The following is a 15,892-nucleotide window of genomic DNA, read 5'->3' as shown; positions in this document are numbered from 1 at the left end:
TCCTGCTTAGCCACAGGTAAGACTAGATTATCCTTCCAGATGAGTTGATGGTCATCCATTCTACACATTCCTTAATAGAAAAGTGGTAGAATTATGAAGTACAACATAACACATACAGTTTTGGAAAGTCAATGTGGGAATTTATTTTGGTTGGCTGTATATTTGTTATAAAGGTTTTGTTGTCCTTTGGAAGGAAGGGAAAGAGGGAAGAAAGGAGGAAAGAAAAAAGGGAGAGAGGAAGAGAGGGAGGAAGAGGAAGAGAAAGGAAAGAAAGAAGGAAGGAAGATTATTGAGGCATCTTTTTCAAAAAATAATGGAGAGCAAAGAAGAAAAAGTCCAGACAAGCATGACAGTTTTGAAAGCTGTGTTCTTACTATATACTTAAAAAGAAAAGTAAGCTCACATAGTAGAGATTTGCAGTTTCAGACACAATCCTCATTTTGTTCTACTGTGCATACTAAATGCCCATTTCATTTGGTCTTTATTAAATTCAAAATAAAATATTTTAAAATGAGGGTTTAGAAACTACTAGCTAAAATAAAAATCAAAACAAATGATGAACAAAAAGCCAATGAGGGCCATTCTAATTCTGAAATTCCATTATTATCTGACATAATGTAAAGATGCCAACATCATTGGGGGGAGGGAATCACTGTTATCATTCAAGTGATTTTGGGGAAAAAACAACATTAAAAATATAGTGTTTTGAATCATTATGTAAATCATAAAATTAGAAATGGGTTGAAGACTTAGCTGTGAAATGAAAACTATGAGCATACTTGCATAGTAATACCCAAAGCACTAGGCTCCTAAAGCCTCTTAAAACCTATCTGATGAGAGAGAGAATGTGCACTCAGACAGTTTTGATTAAAAATTATGATGAGGACAAGTTCTTATACTTCTGAAAGTATTGAGGTCAAGATCTAGTCAAATTATGCTCAGGGCTGATTCAGAAAGACAGATCTTTTGCATACACTAAAAGACATTTAATCATTCAAAAGGGTTACACATTGAGCCAAAGATTTTAGATGACCCCTAAAGAGGTTATTCTTTTTGATTAACATCAGATGTTTAATTCAATCTAATTCAATTCATTCAGTACTTACTAAACACCTACTGTGTGCCAGATATTTTATTAGTGTCTGGCTGATACAAAACCAAAACTAAAATTTCTTTCCAAGAACATATGTTCTACAAAATAAAAAAAAATCTACTAACTTCTTTTGTTTTTGCTTTTTTGTTTTTTACATTTTTTATTTTTTTAATAGTATTTTATTTGATCATTTCCATGCATTATTCATTAAAGACAAAGATCATTTTCTTTTCCTCCCTCCCACCCCCCCGTAGCCGACGCGTGATTCCACTGGGTATCACATGTGTTCTTGATTCGAACCCATTGCCATGTTGTTAGTATTTGCATTAGAGTATTCATTTAGAGTCTCTCCTCTGTCATGTCCCCTCAGCCATTGTAGTCAGGCAGTTGCTTTTCCTCGGTGTTTCTACTCCCTCAGTTTGTCCTCTGCTTATGGATAGTGTTTTTTCTCCTAGATCCCTGCAGATTGTTCAGGGACATTACACTGCCACTAATGGAGAAGTCCATTACGTTCGATTATACCACAGTGTATTAGTTTCTGTTCTACTAACTTCTAATACTAATACTGAAAAATTCAACTAAATAAAAATAATACTGAACAGATAAGTAGATTACAAAATAAATATGTAGTGATTGCTGGATTGGCAGGATAATTAATATCTGGGGGAAATTAAGAAAGGCATAGGAGATGACTTTAAAGAAAGATTAGGATTCCAACAGGCAGAGGTGAAGAGGTAGCATAGTTTAGTCCAGGGAAACAATCAATACAAAGGCATGGAACTAGGAAACAGAGCATCACATAGAAAGAACAGCTAACAGACTGGTTTAGCCAGAACTAAGAAGGTTTCATTTTGAAGTCGAGATGACCTTGGGTCTTCTAAAGTTGTACAAGCTCTGGCAGACTGATGATGAACTAAGACTACAAATCTAAGTACAGAGAAGCTCATCACTAGTAGGTCAGACACCGTTGACACATCAAACAAAGGAAAATATTTTAAAGGTCCCAGCTCCTATGTTTTTGCTTTGACAATGGTGGGTGAAAATAAAAGGAAATAAGACAGTTACAAGAATCAGAAATTCATCTATTAAACATTAAATTAAATGCTAATTCTCTGGATCATCATATCACATATAGATTAATGCAACAGTTATCCACTTAAATCTCCTTTTTCACTCAGCTATCAGAGTGACCTTCATGAAGCAAGGTCTGCCTAAATCACGCACTCCTCCCTTATTTGTTCAGCAAACTCCATTGGCTCTCCTTTACCTCCACAATCAAATATAAAATCCTCAATTTCCATTAAAAAAACAAAACTCTTACCATATGACTTAGTATTAAGTCTAAGAAAGAGGAGCAACAAGAGCCAGCAATCAGGTTTAAGTGACTTGCCTAGAGTTAGACAGCTAGGAAGCTTTATTTCCCTGCCCATTAGAGGGGACATTTTCTGCTGGTATTCATGTTATTCCTTCCACCTGGAATATACTTCCCTAAAATCTAAGCCATCAAAATCCTACCATCCTCCAACTATACTTTCCACAGAAGGGTTATGGAATCTAAAATGTTATTTCACCATTTTCATCAAAATTGGGTCTAATACTGCAATCAAATACATCTGAAAATTAAGCAAGAGGAAGCTAGAAAAGATTAATGATTTAGCGAGTTGATTAGGAGACCAGATGAGGAAATGGACAAACTTGAATAATTCAGGATGAGCAATTATTCAGCCAAAAGATAGGAATACATTTTTAAAAAAAAAGAAATGCATCATTCAATGTTTATAGCCAAATGGGCAAAAATTCATAAGATATTAAATGAAAATGCTAGTAATTTCTCATCAAATCTGCCCACCCCTATCCCCTCTCCCCGCTATGATTAGGATAACAATAACAACAACAACAACAATAATGATAATGACTTAGTGGGTTTGGGAAGTGAAGACCTGTTATGTCATTAGTATAGGGAAGTTTTGAGTGAGGAAACTCCCAAATCTGTACTTGCTCTTCTATTTATAGCCTTTAAGAACTGCCCACAGTACTCAGAAGTTAAGTAACTTGCCCAGAGTCACATAGTAAGTATCAAGAGGCATGATCTGAACCTACACCTTCCCAACTCTGAGGCTGACCCCAATACATACTGACTCTATGATAATAGCAATAGCAATAATAACAGGGATAGAGAATGAACTGATAGATATGAGGACATTCCACTTTCCAGAAGCTCTTCTTGGTTTCAACACAGATTTCATCATCATACTACTAAGACTTGGACACTCAAAACCTTCATTCAGTTGCTTCTTCTCTCTGGAATTGGAGGGCTGGAAGGTTAAGCATTAAACTCTTCCCAAATCTTTCCTTTATAGATGGCGGAATTTGGACTTGCAACCTACTCTCCACTTTCCATCTACACTTTTGATTGGTTTCAACCCCCTGGAACCAGACACTCTCTGGTCCTCACCCTACCTCCACTCCCATCTACATACATCACCTTTCCAGCTTCCTTTTGTGTGCTGTCTTCCCCCATTAGACTGTAAGCTCATTGAGGACAAGAGCTGTCTTTGTTTTTTCTTATTTGTATCTCTAGCACTTAGCCCAGTGAGTAGAATATAGTAGAAGTTTTATAAACATTTACTCAATTGAATAAACTAAAATAACTCCTACCAATGAAAATAGAGCCTATATCAATTCTCAAAGACAATTAAGTTGAAGGTGAGTTGACAATATGCATAGGTGAAGGGAGTTTCCACACAGGGAAAGGTTTGCCTACATTAATGGAACCCCAGGTTGGAATCAAATATATGTTGATATATACATGCATATTGATATTTGCTACCTCTGTGCACATGTATTTCCCCTCTTAAAGCCATCCTATATTTGAAATAAGATAGGGCACAACACTAGTTAGAAATGGCTACTTAGCACTAGCCTAATTAACAACAAATGAGCCAGGACTTTGCTTTGGTTCTCCAGTTAGATCCAGAGCCATATATTTTCTAACTCAATTCCTATCATTGTTTCATTATCTGCCTTACTTCTCTTATCTCCATAATGCACTTAGTTTAGTTATAGACTCTCAACAGTCTTTATAGATGAGTTTGTACTGTACTAAGAACCAACAAACATTCATAAGTGAAAACTATTTAGCCAAGTTCAGATGTTATTTTCAGCCATTAAAGGCAAACATCTTACCTGCAGCATTTCTCTCTTTGGTTCCACTAAAGTGCCATTCTTTCTTGCATTTCAAACCTCCCTTAAAAAAGGAAGGTCTTAAAATAGCCCCAGATCCTAGCTCATCCATATTTATGTAAGCTAAATGACCTCAGTATCTTGCAGAGTAATAGAGTTGTGGCCACAGTTCTCTAGTTAAGGTGGTAAGAAATGTTCCATTAGAAAATAGTTAGGGTCTTTTGATTCTTCTTAAAAAAAAAAAAGTTATTTGAATGCAGAAGTCTCATATAGGGCCTCAGAGCATGACATTTAAAATAGAATTTCACTGGCCACATTAAATTATAATAAGTTGGAGGAGCTTTCTATTTCTAACTTGGGCAATTACTGTCAACCTCAACATGTCTAACAATTCAATTCAGCAAACATTAAAGTGCCTATATGCCAAAGGCCCTGGGCATGCAACAACTTTAAACTGTTCTTATGTTGACACTATTTATAACAACTGGTTAGCTTTGAAATGATTTGCTCCAAGAACTCAAGGTAGATAATTTAATACCTATTCATTGCCACGCATGGGCATACGGACACTTAAGACACATTTGCTATCGTTTTTCAAGACTGAGAAGATATCTAAAGGGAATATCGCTCCAACCTGAACTCTGCCCCGAAACTCCTCTGGGTACACGGTGAATACTTTTGGCAAGTATTGTGCTTCTCTGCTTTACGTCTTGCCTGACATTTATGATCACAGGGCTGTTGGACAAAGTTATCTGTTATGTCTACCAGGGAATCGGATCTCCTACAGAATAAAACCTCTGAAAGCATCCTGGTATTCTCCTAATACCCTCATCAAGAATGTCTTCACTGTTTAAAGATGATTCTCATAAAAATTGTATGTAGTTGTGGAAAATAGGCATTATAGCTTGGTAGCTGTTGATGCTTTGTCAGTCACCTTTTCTCCATTATTCATAAGCTCTGGGACCTTTCCCGCTTGTTTGCCATTTTCCCTGCTTTCAAATATTTTGTGAATCATGGAAGCCTTTAATGCCTTCTCAATTGTGTCACTTCCAGTGTGAATTGTGTCTATGTATACTTGATCTAATTTAGCAGCTTTTCCTATTTGTTCTCATTAGTGTAAAGTCTACATTCCCTATAAACATGTAGGATCAAGCTTTAGGGATGGCAGAGCCCTTAATAGTCATCTAGTTCATCCCTTTCCTTCTACACATGAGGTCTAGAGAGGTTATTTTTCTAAAGTCACAGGTTCCATGAATATTAGAAGCAGGATTTGAACTTAGAATCTCTGACTCTAAAAGCAGTGCTTACAATGCAGAATTCTGATGTGGAGGTCTAAGCATGCAGGATCTCTGAAACTTAATGGTGATTACAAATATCCCTGTAAATCTTTTCCATTTTTTTTTCATTTTGCTGTCTTCTTTCCTTATCTATAAATGCCAAAGAGGATGGTTTTGCTCAGTGCAATCCTTCACAAAGCTTTATTCATTCTGAATTTAATCTCTGCTACCTCTTTATTTCTCTCTCTTTTATGAATTAACTTCTCATAATCTTTGAGCACCCAGAATCAACTATTCTCCCCTTGCCATCACTTTTATCTTCTATGACTTCTGTGTGACATTTTCTACCTCCCTAAAAACAAAGCAGAAGAATAAGACACATAATATTTGATTGAGACAAAATTCAGAAGAATTATGTCTGACAAATAGAACTAAGAAAACAAAACAATAAGATAAAATCTGGAGTAATGTAGAAACCAAAAGCAACCACTTAAAATCAAATGTGCATCTCTTGTAAATCTCCTGCTTCCAATGAAACAAAATTATTTTTGACAATTTTTCTTTTTGTCTTTCCATCTGGTTTTTTGACTGAAACACCTTTTGTGATTCAAATACTACTGAGGGTCTATCAACTTTAGTGTTTTAAGAGAACATCAAACTTAAGAATGTTTAGGTTTTTAATTTTTTTGTTAAGAAAACTGTTTTCCACAATATTTGCTGAGAGAAAATAGAGGAATTCTCTCTTTTTTTTAAGTCAATGTACCAGCTATGATTGCATCTAATCCAAATTGCAGCAATGGAAGCCAGCTGGCAAACAATCTAAATGGTACAGGAATATGGGACAGATTAGCAAGGTAACTTACTGGTAAAAAATCATCAGTAGGCATTAAGCTAATTCTATTACAAAATTAGTTTGAGAGAGGAATTTATCACAATAAACCAAAATTAAGAAACTTACTATCAACAGTTTTAAAGTCAAAGAAGTTTACTCCTCATTGTGCTACTAATCAAAGAAGTACAGGATAAACAAGAAAAATAATGAAAGATCACTTTAATATTGGGTTTTGGGGGAGAGGGTTATATAAATTGGGGAGATTGAGGAAAAGGGTAGTGGGAATACAGGTTTATCTCATCAATGATTAGAGGAAAACTTGGGTTAAGGAATCAATTTTCCCTGCATTAATGCTTATCAAGAACTGTTCTACATTTGATGATTTCAGAATGTTGCCTAAAATCCCTGGAAATTTAAGTGGTTTGCCGATAGCACTGTAGCCAGTATGTGTCAAAAGCATGAATTGAATCCAGGTCTTCCTAATGAAGCTGATTTTCTTCCCTCCATATCACCACTTCTTATAAATGAAATAAGATAATTTTTTTAAAGCATCTTGGAACAAACCCAAAGTCTTCAGCTTCTGGAACAAGAACTCACTACTTGACAAAAACTGTAGAAAATTGGAAAACAGTATGGGAAAAATCAGGCCTGAATGAACATCTCACACCCTATACCAAGATAAACTCAAAATGAGTAAATGACTAAAATATAAAGAATGAAATCATAAATAAATCGGGTGAACACAGAATAGCATACCTGTTAGATCTGTGGGAAAGGAAGGAACTTAAGACCAAGCAAGAGAGAACATTACAAAATGTAAAATGGATTATTTAGATTACATTAAATTAAAAAGGTTTTGTACAAACAAACCAACACAACCAAAATTAGAAGGAAAGCAACAAACTGGGGAAAATTATAACAAAACTCTCTGACAAAGGTTTAATTTCCCAAATATATAAGGAGCTGAGTCAAATTTACAAAAAATCAAGCCATTCCCCAATCGACAAATGGTCAAGGGATATGAAACGGTAGTTCTCAGATGAAAAAATCAAAACTATCAATAATGATATGAAAAAGTGTTCTAAATCCCTCCTGATTAGAGAAATGCAAATCAAAACAACTCTAAGATACCACCTCACACCTAGCAGACTGGCCAATATGGCAGCAAAGGAAAGTCATAAATGTTGGAGGACATTTGGCAAAATGGAGACACTAATGAGCTGCTGGTGGAGTTGTTAATTGATCCAACCATTCTGGAGGGCAATTTGGAACTATGCCCAAAGGGCAGTATAATACTGTCTGCTCTTTGATCCAGCCATAACACTGCTGCTGGGTTTATACCCCAAAGAGATAATTAGGAAAAAGACTTGTCCAAAAATAATCATAGCTGCACTCTTTGTGGTGGCAAAAAAATTAGAAAATGAAGGGATGCCCTTCAATTGGGGAATGATTGAACAAATTATGGTATATGTTGGTGATGGAATACTATTATGCTCAAAGGAATAATAAAGTGGAGGAATTCCATGGGAACTGGAACAACTTCCAGGAAGTGATGCAGAGCAAAATGAGCAGAAACAGGAGAACATTGTATAGAAAGATTGGCACATTATGGCACAATAGAATGTAATAGACTTGTCTACTAGCAGCAATGCAATGATCCAGGACAATTCTGAGGGACTTATAAGAAAGAACACTATCCACATCCAGAGGAAGAACTGTGGGAGTAGAAACATAGAAGAAAAAATATATGATCGATCACGTGGTTCGCAGTCACTCTACTGCAAATATGAATAACATAGAAATAGGTTTTGAACAATGATACATGTATAACTCAGTGGAATTGCTTGTCAGCTTCAGGAGTGGGGAGGAAAGAAGTGGGGAAAAATCATGGATCAGGGAACCATGGGAAAAATATTCTAAATAAATGAATAAATTTTTAAAGCATCTTGGTATTATAAGACTGTGATTATTAAAAATAAGACCACAAATTTAGCAGCAGGATTTTCTCAGAGATGGAGGCAAATAACCATGTGAAATCTATTCTATCATTTTAGTTCCATAATTGCATTATGATTTCATAATTTGAGGCTAATATATATTAATATATTAATAGAATAATAAATTAATATATTTATTGTATGCTTAATGTGTTAATAAATATAATGAATTATTATATTATTTTAATATTAAATATTAACACAGTGTTCATTTAGGAAGAGTTTAGATAAAAACCATGTAGTAGACACAGCCCCTCCTTTGACAAAATATCCTCCTTGTAAGTGGTGAGGTTGATACATAAATATAAGTCATTACAGGGGGAAACAATATAGTTCATCAGATGAGATGACTTCATTTTGCTGGATACCAATCTTAGCTTACTCTGCATTCATATGTGAAAAGGGGTCAACCAGAAGAGTCAATACAATAGTCTACAGACTAATTAAATTTGAAGAAATCCCTTAGAAAAAACTCACTGACTGGGAAAGATTATATTTGGGAAACTGACAGGGAAGAGGGAAAATAGGGACTCATTAAGAAACAGGATTTGAGAGGCTGTTAAGGTATCACATATTATTGCTGTTCAGTAATTTAATTGTACCTGGCTCTTTTTGACCCTAGCTGGAGTTTTCTTGGCAAAGATACAACAGTGGCTTGCCATTTCTTTCTCCAGCTTGTTTTACAGATGAGAGAACTGAGATGAAGAAAGTAAAGTGATTTGCACATGGGTAGTAAGTATCTGGGGCTGAATCTGAACTTGGGTATTCTTAACTCTAGGCACTGTACCACCAAGCTTCTTTAGATTAGAGTTAAATATTAGTGTTAATCTTTAACAGCAGTCCTTGAGTGGCAGCCTGGTTTAGAGAAAAAAGCTTTAGATTTGGAATAAAGGACCTCGGTTCAAATCTAGGCACAGTCACATACTAGCTGTGTGATCTTAGGCAATTCACTTAAGTTCTTGAGCCTCAGATGGCTCATCTAATAAATAAGTCAGTTAGAATAGACGCTTTGAACTTTTAATCTGAGTCTATGATTCTTCTCTGAATATCAATCCAGTCATCTGGACTTGCTTCCTTCATCATTCCAAATTAACATCTCCCAATCATACGATGAGTCACCAAAATATCCTATTTGTTGTTGTCAATCATTTTTCAGTTGTGACAATTATCCCATTTGAGGTTTTCTTGACAAAAATACTGGAATGGTTTACCATTTCCTTCTCCAGCTCATTTTATCAATGTGGAAATTGAGACAACTAGAGTTAAATGAATTGTCCAGGATCACACAGCAAATAAATGTCTGGGGCCAAATTTGAATTCAGGTCTTCCTGACTACAGACCTGGCCTTCTATCCATGGTGCCATCTACCTGCCCCAAATTCCCTGTATTATTCCAGTATCACTTACTTAGAATATAGCTGCAAAGATTCTAATCCTTTGGTCTGGATTTTAAAAGATCATTTTATTTTGTGAGTATCTTTTTGACATGAAACAGTTATTGAATTCTCTGTCTCATTTTACGATATTAATAACTTACTTCAAAAAGAGGTGCTGTGAGAACTGAAGCTTGGAAAGTACTTTGGAGATATAAACAGCTATAATTACTCTTCAATGTACATATTATTAAACTGAAATGCATGAGGAAATCAGTCTCTAAAATAGCTAAAAAATATTCAATATATACAAGGTATTTTGTTAGAAAACAAAAAGGCAATCTAATCCTGCTTTGTAGTCAAGACTATTCTTTGAATGAATTTTTATAATTCAGATGGTGATTTTCATTATTTCATCTAAATATATTAAATCAAATATTAATTTCTCTGAGCAAATTCTCCTTTCATATTTTAATATATAAAGATAGATATATACATAACCACATACATATGCAAATGTGTGTATATCTGAATTATGTATATACATACACAAAATTGGGGCTTCTCATTAAATGAGATCAATGCTGTATAGTGTATAGAACTTATTAAGTCAGGAAGACCAGAATTCAAGACTTGTCTTTTATACATACTGGTGGAGTAACTCTGGAAAAGTCACTGAACCTCTCTGAGTCTATAATAATATGTGTTAAGAGGTCTGAAGACCTTAAAAGTGCCATATAAATGTCCATTGTTTCTATTCTTCATCTTACATCATTCTTCTCATCTTTTTTCCATGGTTTAAGGGTAGGTACTGGATTTGTGATTTAACCAGTGTATGAAAATTCCATATGAGGAAGCTCCCAATGCAAGTCGGTACCTTCTCTGTAACTTATAGTCTTAGAAAGATGATTAATCCACTAAGAGTTTAAGTGACTTGCCCAAGATCACACAGCTGGGGTATGAGTCAGAAGCATGACATGAACCTAGATCTTTCTGGCTCTGACCAATACAGCATTCTCCCACTCTAGAGTGGCTATCATTTTCGTTATCATTATTATTACTCTTCCTCCTTGATTGTACTATTCATCAGTAATAGTAGTAGTAGAAAGAATAAGAGTATTAGTAGTAACAGTAGCAGTATTAATACTAAAAGTAGCATTTGTTGTAATAGTAATGGTAATAGAATTAGTGAGGGCAATATCAGTAGTAATAATGGTAACAATAATAGTAATAATAGTAGTAGTAAAAGTAATAATAGTAAGAGTAGTAATATTAGTAGTAGAAATAACAGTAGTAATAGTAGTAAAAGTAATAGTAGATTATGTTTTACTTGGTGCTTTAATAGAATGTTTCCATGGTTTAAGAATAATATTGATAAGAAGAGAAAGGGTCCAGAGCAGGACAATCAGGATGATGAAGGGCTCTGTCACATAAAGATCCATTTAATTTTTCCTGGAGAAGACAAGTTTTAGGAGGGGATTTCATAGCTCTCATCAAATATTTGAAGGGCTGCAATATGAAGGAAGGGCTAGACTGATTCTCTTGGGTACCAAAAGCAAAAAATGGAAATTGTATAGGGTCAAATGTAGATTTAATGTTAGGGGAAAAAAAACAAACTACCTTATAATTAGGGCTGTCCCAGAGTGGAAAAGACTGTCTCAAGGAGTGATAGATTCCCTCTCTGTGGAGGTCTTTAACCAGGACCTGAATGATTCCTTGGTTATGTTAAAATGGGAATTCTTTTTGCAACTCACTTGGCCTATCTGAGGTCCCTGAACCTCCCCCCCCCCAAAAAAAAAAGTCAGCCAAAGGCTAAACACTACTATAAATGGACATTAGAATTTGAGTGTTAACTTCCAACTCATATTAAAATTATATTATATGAAGGGGTAATATTATATGAAACAACCCCACCAAACAGTTTGCTATTCATACTTCCCTCTTCTATTTTGATGCTAGCTCCCGGAGAGTCATTCCTAATAACATTCAGAATATTTTAGCACCACCCGTAGAGGTAGTGGAGATCCCCAGAGCAAACCCTTTCACTGATTCACATCTAAGTTTCGAATGCGACATGCCCCAATATCCTCAGTTCACCTTGTCAAAGAGTACTTCTTCCCCAGGGCTGCCCCAGGGTCCTGTTGACGGATGGCTCTAATTGCAGTCGGTGCTGTAAACAAGGCGGCCACTCCATGCTCCGAGAGCACACGGAAGTAAGCCCCAGCATCTGGCGTTCCCACGGGCTTCCCCTACAATGAGATGAATTAAAAATGTCACTGGATAAAAATATCTCCTATTTTCTTGACAGTTCAAGACTTGTGCACTTAACAGGAATATCAATAAAGAACCAGCTTTGAACACATCTGGAGATTGGTGGTGGTGGTGCTGGTTGTTCACTTGATGTTTAAAAGATTCCATAGTTCTTCCATCAAGTCACATAACCCAAATAAATGCAACCTACCCACCCCACAGGACTACTGTAAGGAAAGCACTTTGTAAAGCTTAAAAATACTATAGACATAATGTATGTAAAGGTAAGCTGAAAATCTCCTCTACCGCATTTAACTTTGATGCATTACCTGAGTAAGAACATATCTTGATCAACCAAAAAGTCATAGATTAAGTATTGCAAAGGCTATCAAAGCCATTGGATGAAGTGAAATGGAACCCAGTGGGAGGTAAGGAATTTTGTTATATGCTCTTGGTTGGGTATAAAAGGATGGAGTTAGCTAGTATGGAGAGGTTTTTCTAGAGTTTGGAGGATGTGACTTTCCAGGACACCAATGATAAATAAAAAAGGGAAGAGAGAAGACAAGTAGGTGGCTCAGTGGATTGAGGACCAGGACTGGGGACGAGAAGTCCTGGGCTTCCTAGCTGTGTGACTCTAGGCAAGTCACTTAACCCTTACTGCATACCTATTGAAGAAATAATGTGCATAGATGGTGATATCCACTATGGGAAACTGGGTTAGATACTTATTTGACTGTCTGTAAGTATCTCAGTTGCCTATTGTGAAAGGAAGGCAAAGTGAACTTTCCTTCACTGGGCCAGCACAAACAAGCCCTGGAGACTGATTTGTATAAAAGTATTTTTGTTTATTTGGAAATCAAGGGTAAAATATGACGATTAAAACACAAAGATGCCCTGATTCAAAGTCCTAAAACTCCAAACTTTCAATATACGTCCATCTCACAATAGAGTCTTCTGGTCGTCAGGCTACACTATTTCTCCCTGACTCTAGCTAACTCCCCACCAAAACATTTTCTGATCTACCTAACTACAATCCTCAGTTGTTGGTTTAATTATATATCTCAGAAGTGTCTCCAAATTTACTAAGAATGAACCCAAGATGACTGAGTTCATTCAGAGCTGAGTATGGCTCTGAGGTAAACCATCAGAGCCCACCAAGCAGGATCTCCAGATAAAAACTCTCTTAGGCAGAGTTGGTACAACAGCAGATATAGATAGATCTTCGATAAGATCTTCTCTCCAGTGAAACAGGCAGTTCACAGTTTTCTTCTCCCACATAAGGTTGAGGTAGGAAACATTCAGAAGAGAGCAGTAGCCTTCCTCTCCCAGCTCAGGACAGGATGTTACAGCTGTTCACTCAAACAACTTCCTCCAGCTCTCTGTACATTCCAAGATTCCTTCCAGGATTCTTGGAATGGGCTCATGCTAGTAGCTCTGGAGACAGCATCCAATATTCTTAAATTTAACATTATCAAAGTTTATCTTTCTATAATTCTATTCTTATACTATGCAAAAGAAATTTACCTTCCCCTCTTTATCTGGGGTGTGTAGATGACCTCATCTCCTGTTGACTACTCGACCAGGAGTCAAAGATTGTGTGTGAAGGAAATTACAGCCAGAAAAAGGCAGCAATTGAGTCAAGAGATCATGAGATAAGGGGCAGGAAGATGTCCCCTGCACTGTGCCCTGGACTTCCCCTCTGGGTAGCCCAGGAAAAATAGAAAGCAACAATTCGCTCCCAATATATGGTGTGTAAGAGGTAGTGGGCAGAGAAAAGGTGTGTTAAACCAAGGTAAGAGCAGATTTCAGTCTTTTCTCTTCTGTGTTTGTTGTTGGCTGGACTTCACTGTGAGCTTAGCTAGGGGACCCTAATGTCAGCCACAGAATAGCAAGCTATATTGCAAAGATAAGTTTAACATATATATATATATGTATATATATATATACTTATATATCCATATATGCATATATCCTATTTTCTATCTTTTTCCCCTACTACTTTTGATTTAATAATTATTATTATTTTAATTAATAAATAAAAATAAAATAATATATATATAAAGAAAATAAAATAAAAATAAATAATTATTTAATAATAATAAAAAATTATTAATTTATGGTCAGTCTCATAATTTTCCCTCTCACATACCCCTTACCACTCTTCTGCTTTGAACCAATACACAATATTTAGGAGTATAGAAAAGCAAAAGGAGAATTGAATTGTTTCAAAGGAGGTACTCAATAGGATCACTGGCTCTACAAATAGATTCTACAAAAGCAGAGGACCCTGTCTGAGGAAAGTTTCAAGAAAAAGGCAACTCTTTCTTCAACTTCTCCTCCTGGTTCCCATCTATTCACAGACACTATAGTATAATCCACACAAAATGAATTGAATGTTGGCTCAACAATGAAGAGGTCAGAGGTTAATAAGAGAGATAGAAATTTAGGGTTAAAAAAGTGCTCAACCCCCGCTTAAATAATAGCAATTTTCCTAACTGCGGACTCAGAAACTGTAACTGATTTCATAATTGGTTTTTTCCCCCTAAAATGAATTCAGAAAGACCAAAGAGGAGGGAACCAATTTAATCTTAAAGGCCATTTTATTTCCTTTAGCCACAAGTTAATTATTGTAACAACATGTGTTGTTGGTCAGTTATTTCAGTTATGTCCAACCTTTCATGATCTGATTTAAGGTTTTCTAGATACTGGAATTGTTGACCATTTCCTTCTTCATTTCATTTTACAAATGAGGAAACTGATGATTTAATATACAACTTATATTTTTAAATTATTACAAATATATAGGAGAGGCAACATGATCAATAGTGGATAGAAAGCTGGCTTTGGAATCAATCAAAAGGATAGGGTTCAAGGCCAATCTTTGACAAAGCCTTGCTGTGTGGCCACCAAACCTCCCAGTTCTCAGGTTCCTCTCTAATATACTAAGTCAAAGAAAAGTTGCAGATAAATAAATACAATAAAACAATTTTCATATCGGGAGTCTTTTATATCAATGAAATCACAGACCCTCCCCACAAAAAAGACCAAAAATCTTGTAAATGTTTGTAGAGTTATATACACACACTTGCACAGTTCTAAACTCTATTAAACAAAAGACATCTTAAGAGGATTTTCTAATTCTTATATGGCAAAAATAAGTGTTTTTTTATAACTAAACAAAAAGTTACCACATTGCAAAGAACCACCCCCCACTGCCCACCCACAATCAAAATTAACCACATCAATATTCTTTTTTCGGTTTGCCAAGAACCCACGCCAATCACTTTCCAGGGGGCACTGAATGATAAATTTGATTGCTGAGAATTTCCATCTAAACACTTTTGCCATAGCAACAGTAAGAAATGATTTTAATCTCCTGGCACAAATGTATAACAGCAAGGTAAGAATTTTGAAAGCCAGGATTTCTATTTACAAGTTGACCAGCAGAACCTTTTCAGATAAAAATTCACATTCAAAGGAAATCAAGTGGTATGCTTTAAAACATGGATGAGAAACCACAAGAAGGATCATGCTGGAGAGAGGGGGCAGAGAGTCATATTGGGAGTCAAAGACATTTGGATTCAATTCCTGCCTTTTTTATATAGTATGTGTGAGCATGAAGAAATCACTGAATTCCAGAAGGCTTCCGTGCAATTCTTGAAGCCTTTTAGTTACAAAAGTAGTTGCAAGTCTCTATCAGGGAAGGAAGTTTCTATACCAGGAGTTACTTGCCACAGTGATGTGACTTCAAGTTCAGATCTCTCCTCTATCTCACCCTCCTTCTCTCCCCACAACATACCAATCAAACTAACAAAGAATTATTCTAAAGAGCTAGAAAAAAAGTTAAGAAAAACATTTGGAGAAACAAAGTCAAGAATATCAAGGGAA

At 35.8% G+C, this 15,892-nt stretch overlaps 1 protein-coding gene across 1 annotated transcript in view; it reads right to left on the bottom strand.

The window, feature by feature from the left end:
• Positions 1–15,892, bottom strand: part of ACSS3 (acyl-CoA synthetase short chain family member 3) — a 256,797-nt gene that overhangs the window by 97,611 nt on the left and 143,294 nt on the right. Inside the window, exon 8 of the mRNA XM_001372484.4 lies at positions 11,852–12,003. Within this exon, the coding sequence (XP_001372521.1) occupies positions 11,852–12,003 (152 nt within the window). The remainder of the gene's footprint in view (positions 1–11,851; positions 12,004–15,892) is intronic.

The sequence above is a fragment of the Monodelphis domestica genome, chromosome 5, assembly GCF_027887165.1.
Source record: "Monodelphis domestica isolate mMonDom1 chromosome 5, mMonDom1.pri, whole genome shotgun sequence".
NCBI classification, from domain to species: domain Eukaryota; kingdom Metazoa; phylum Chordata; class Mammalia; order Didelphimorphia; family Didelphidae; genus Monodelphis; species Monodelphis domestica.
This window is presented reverse-complemented; position numbering and strand designations above follow the sequence as displayed.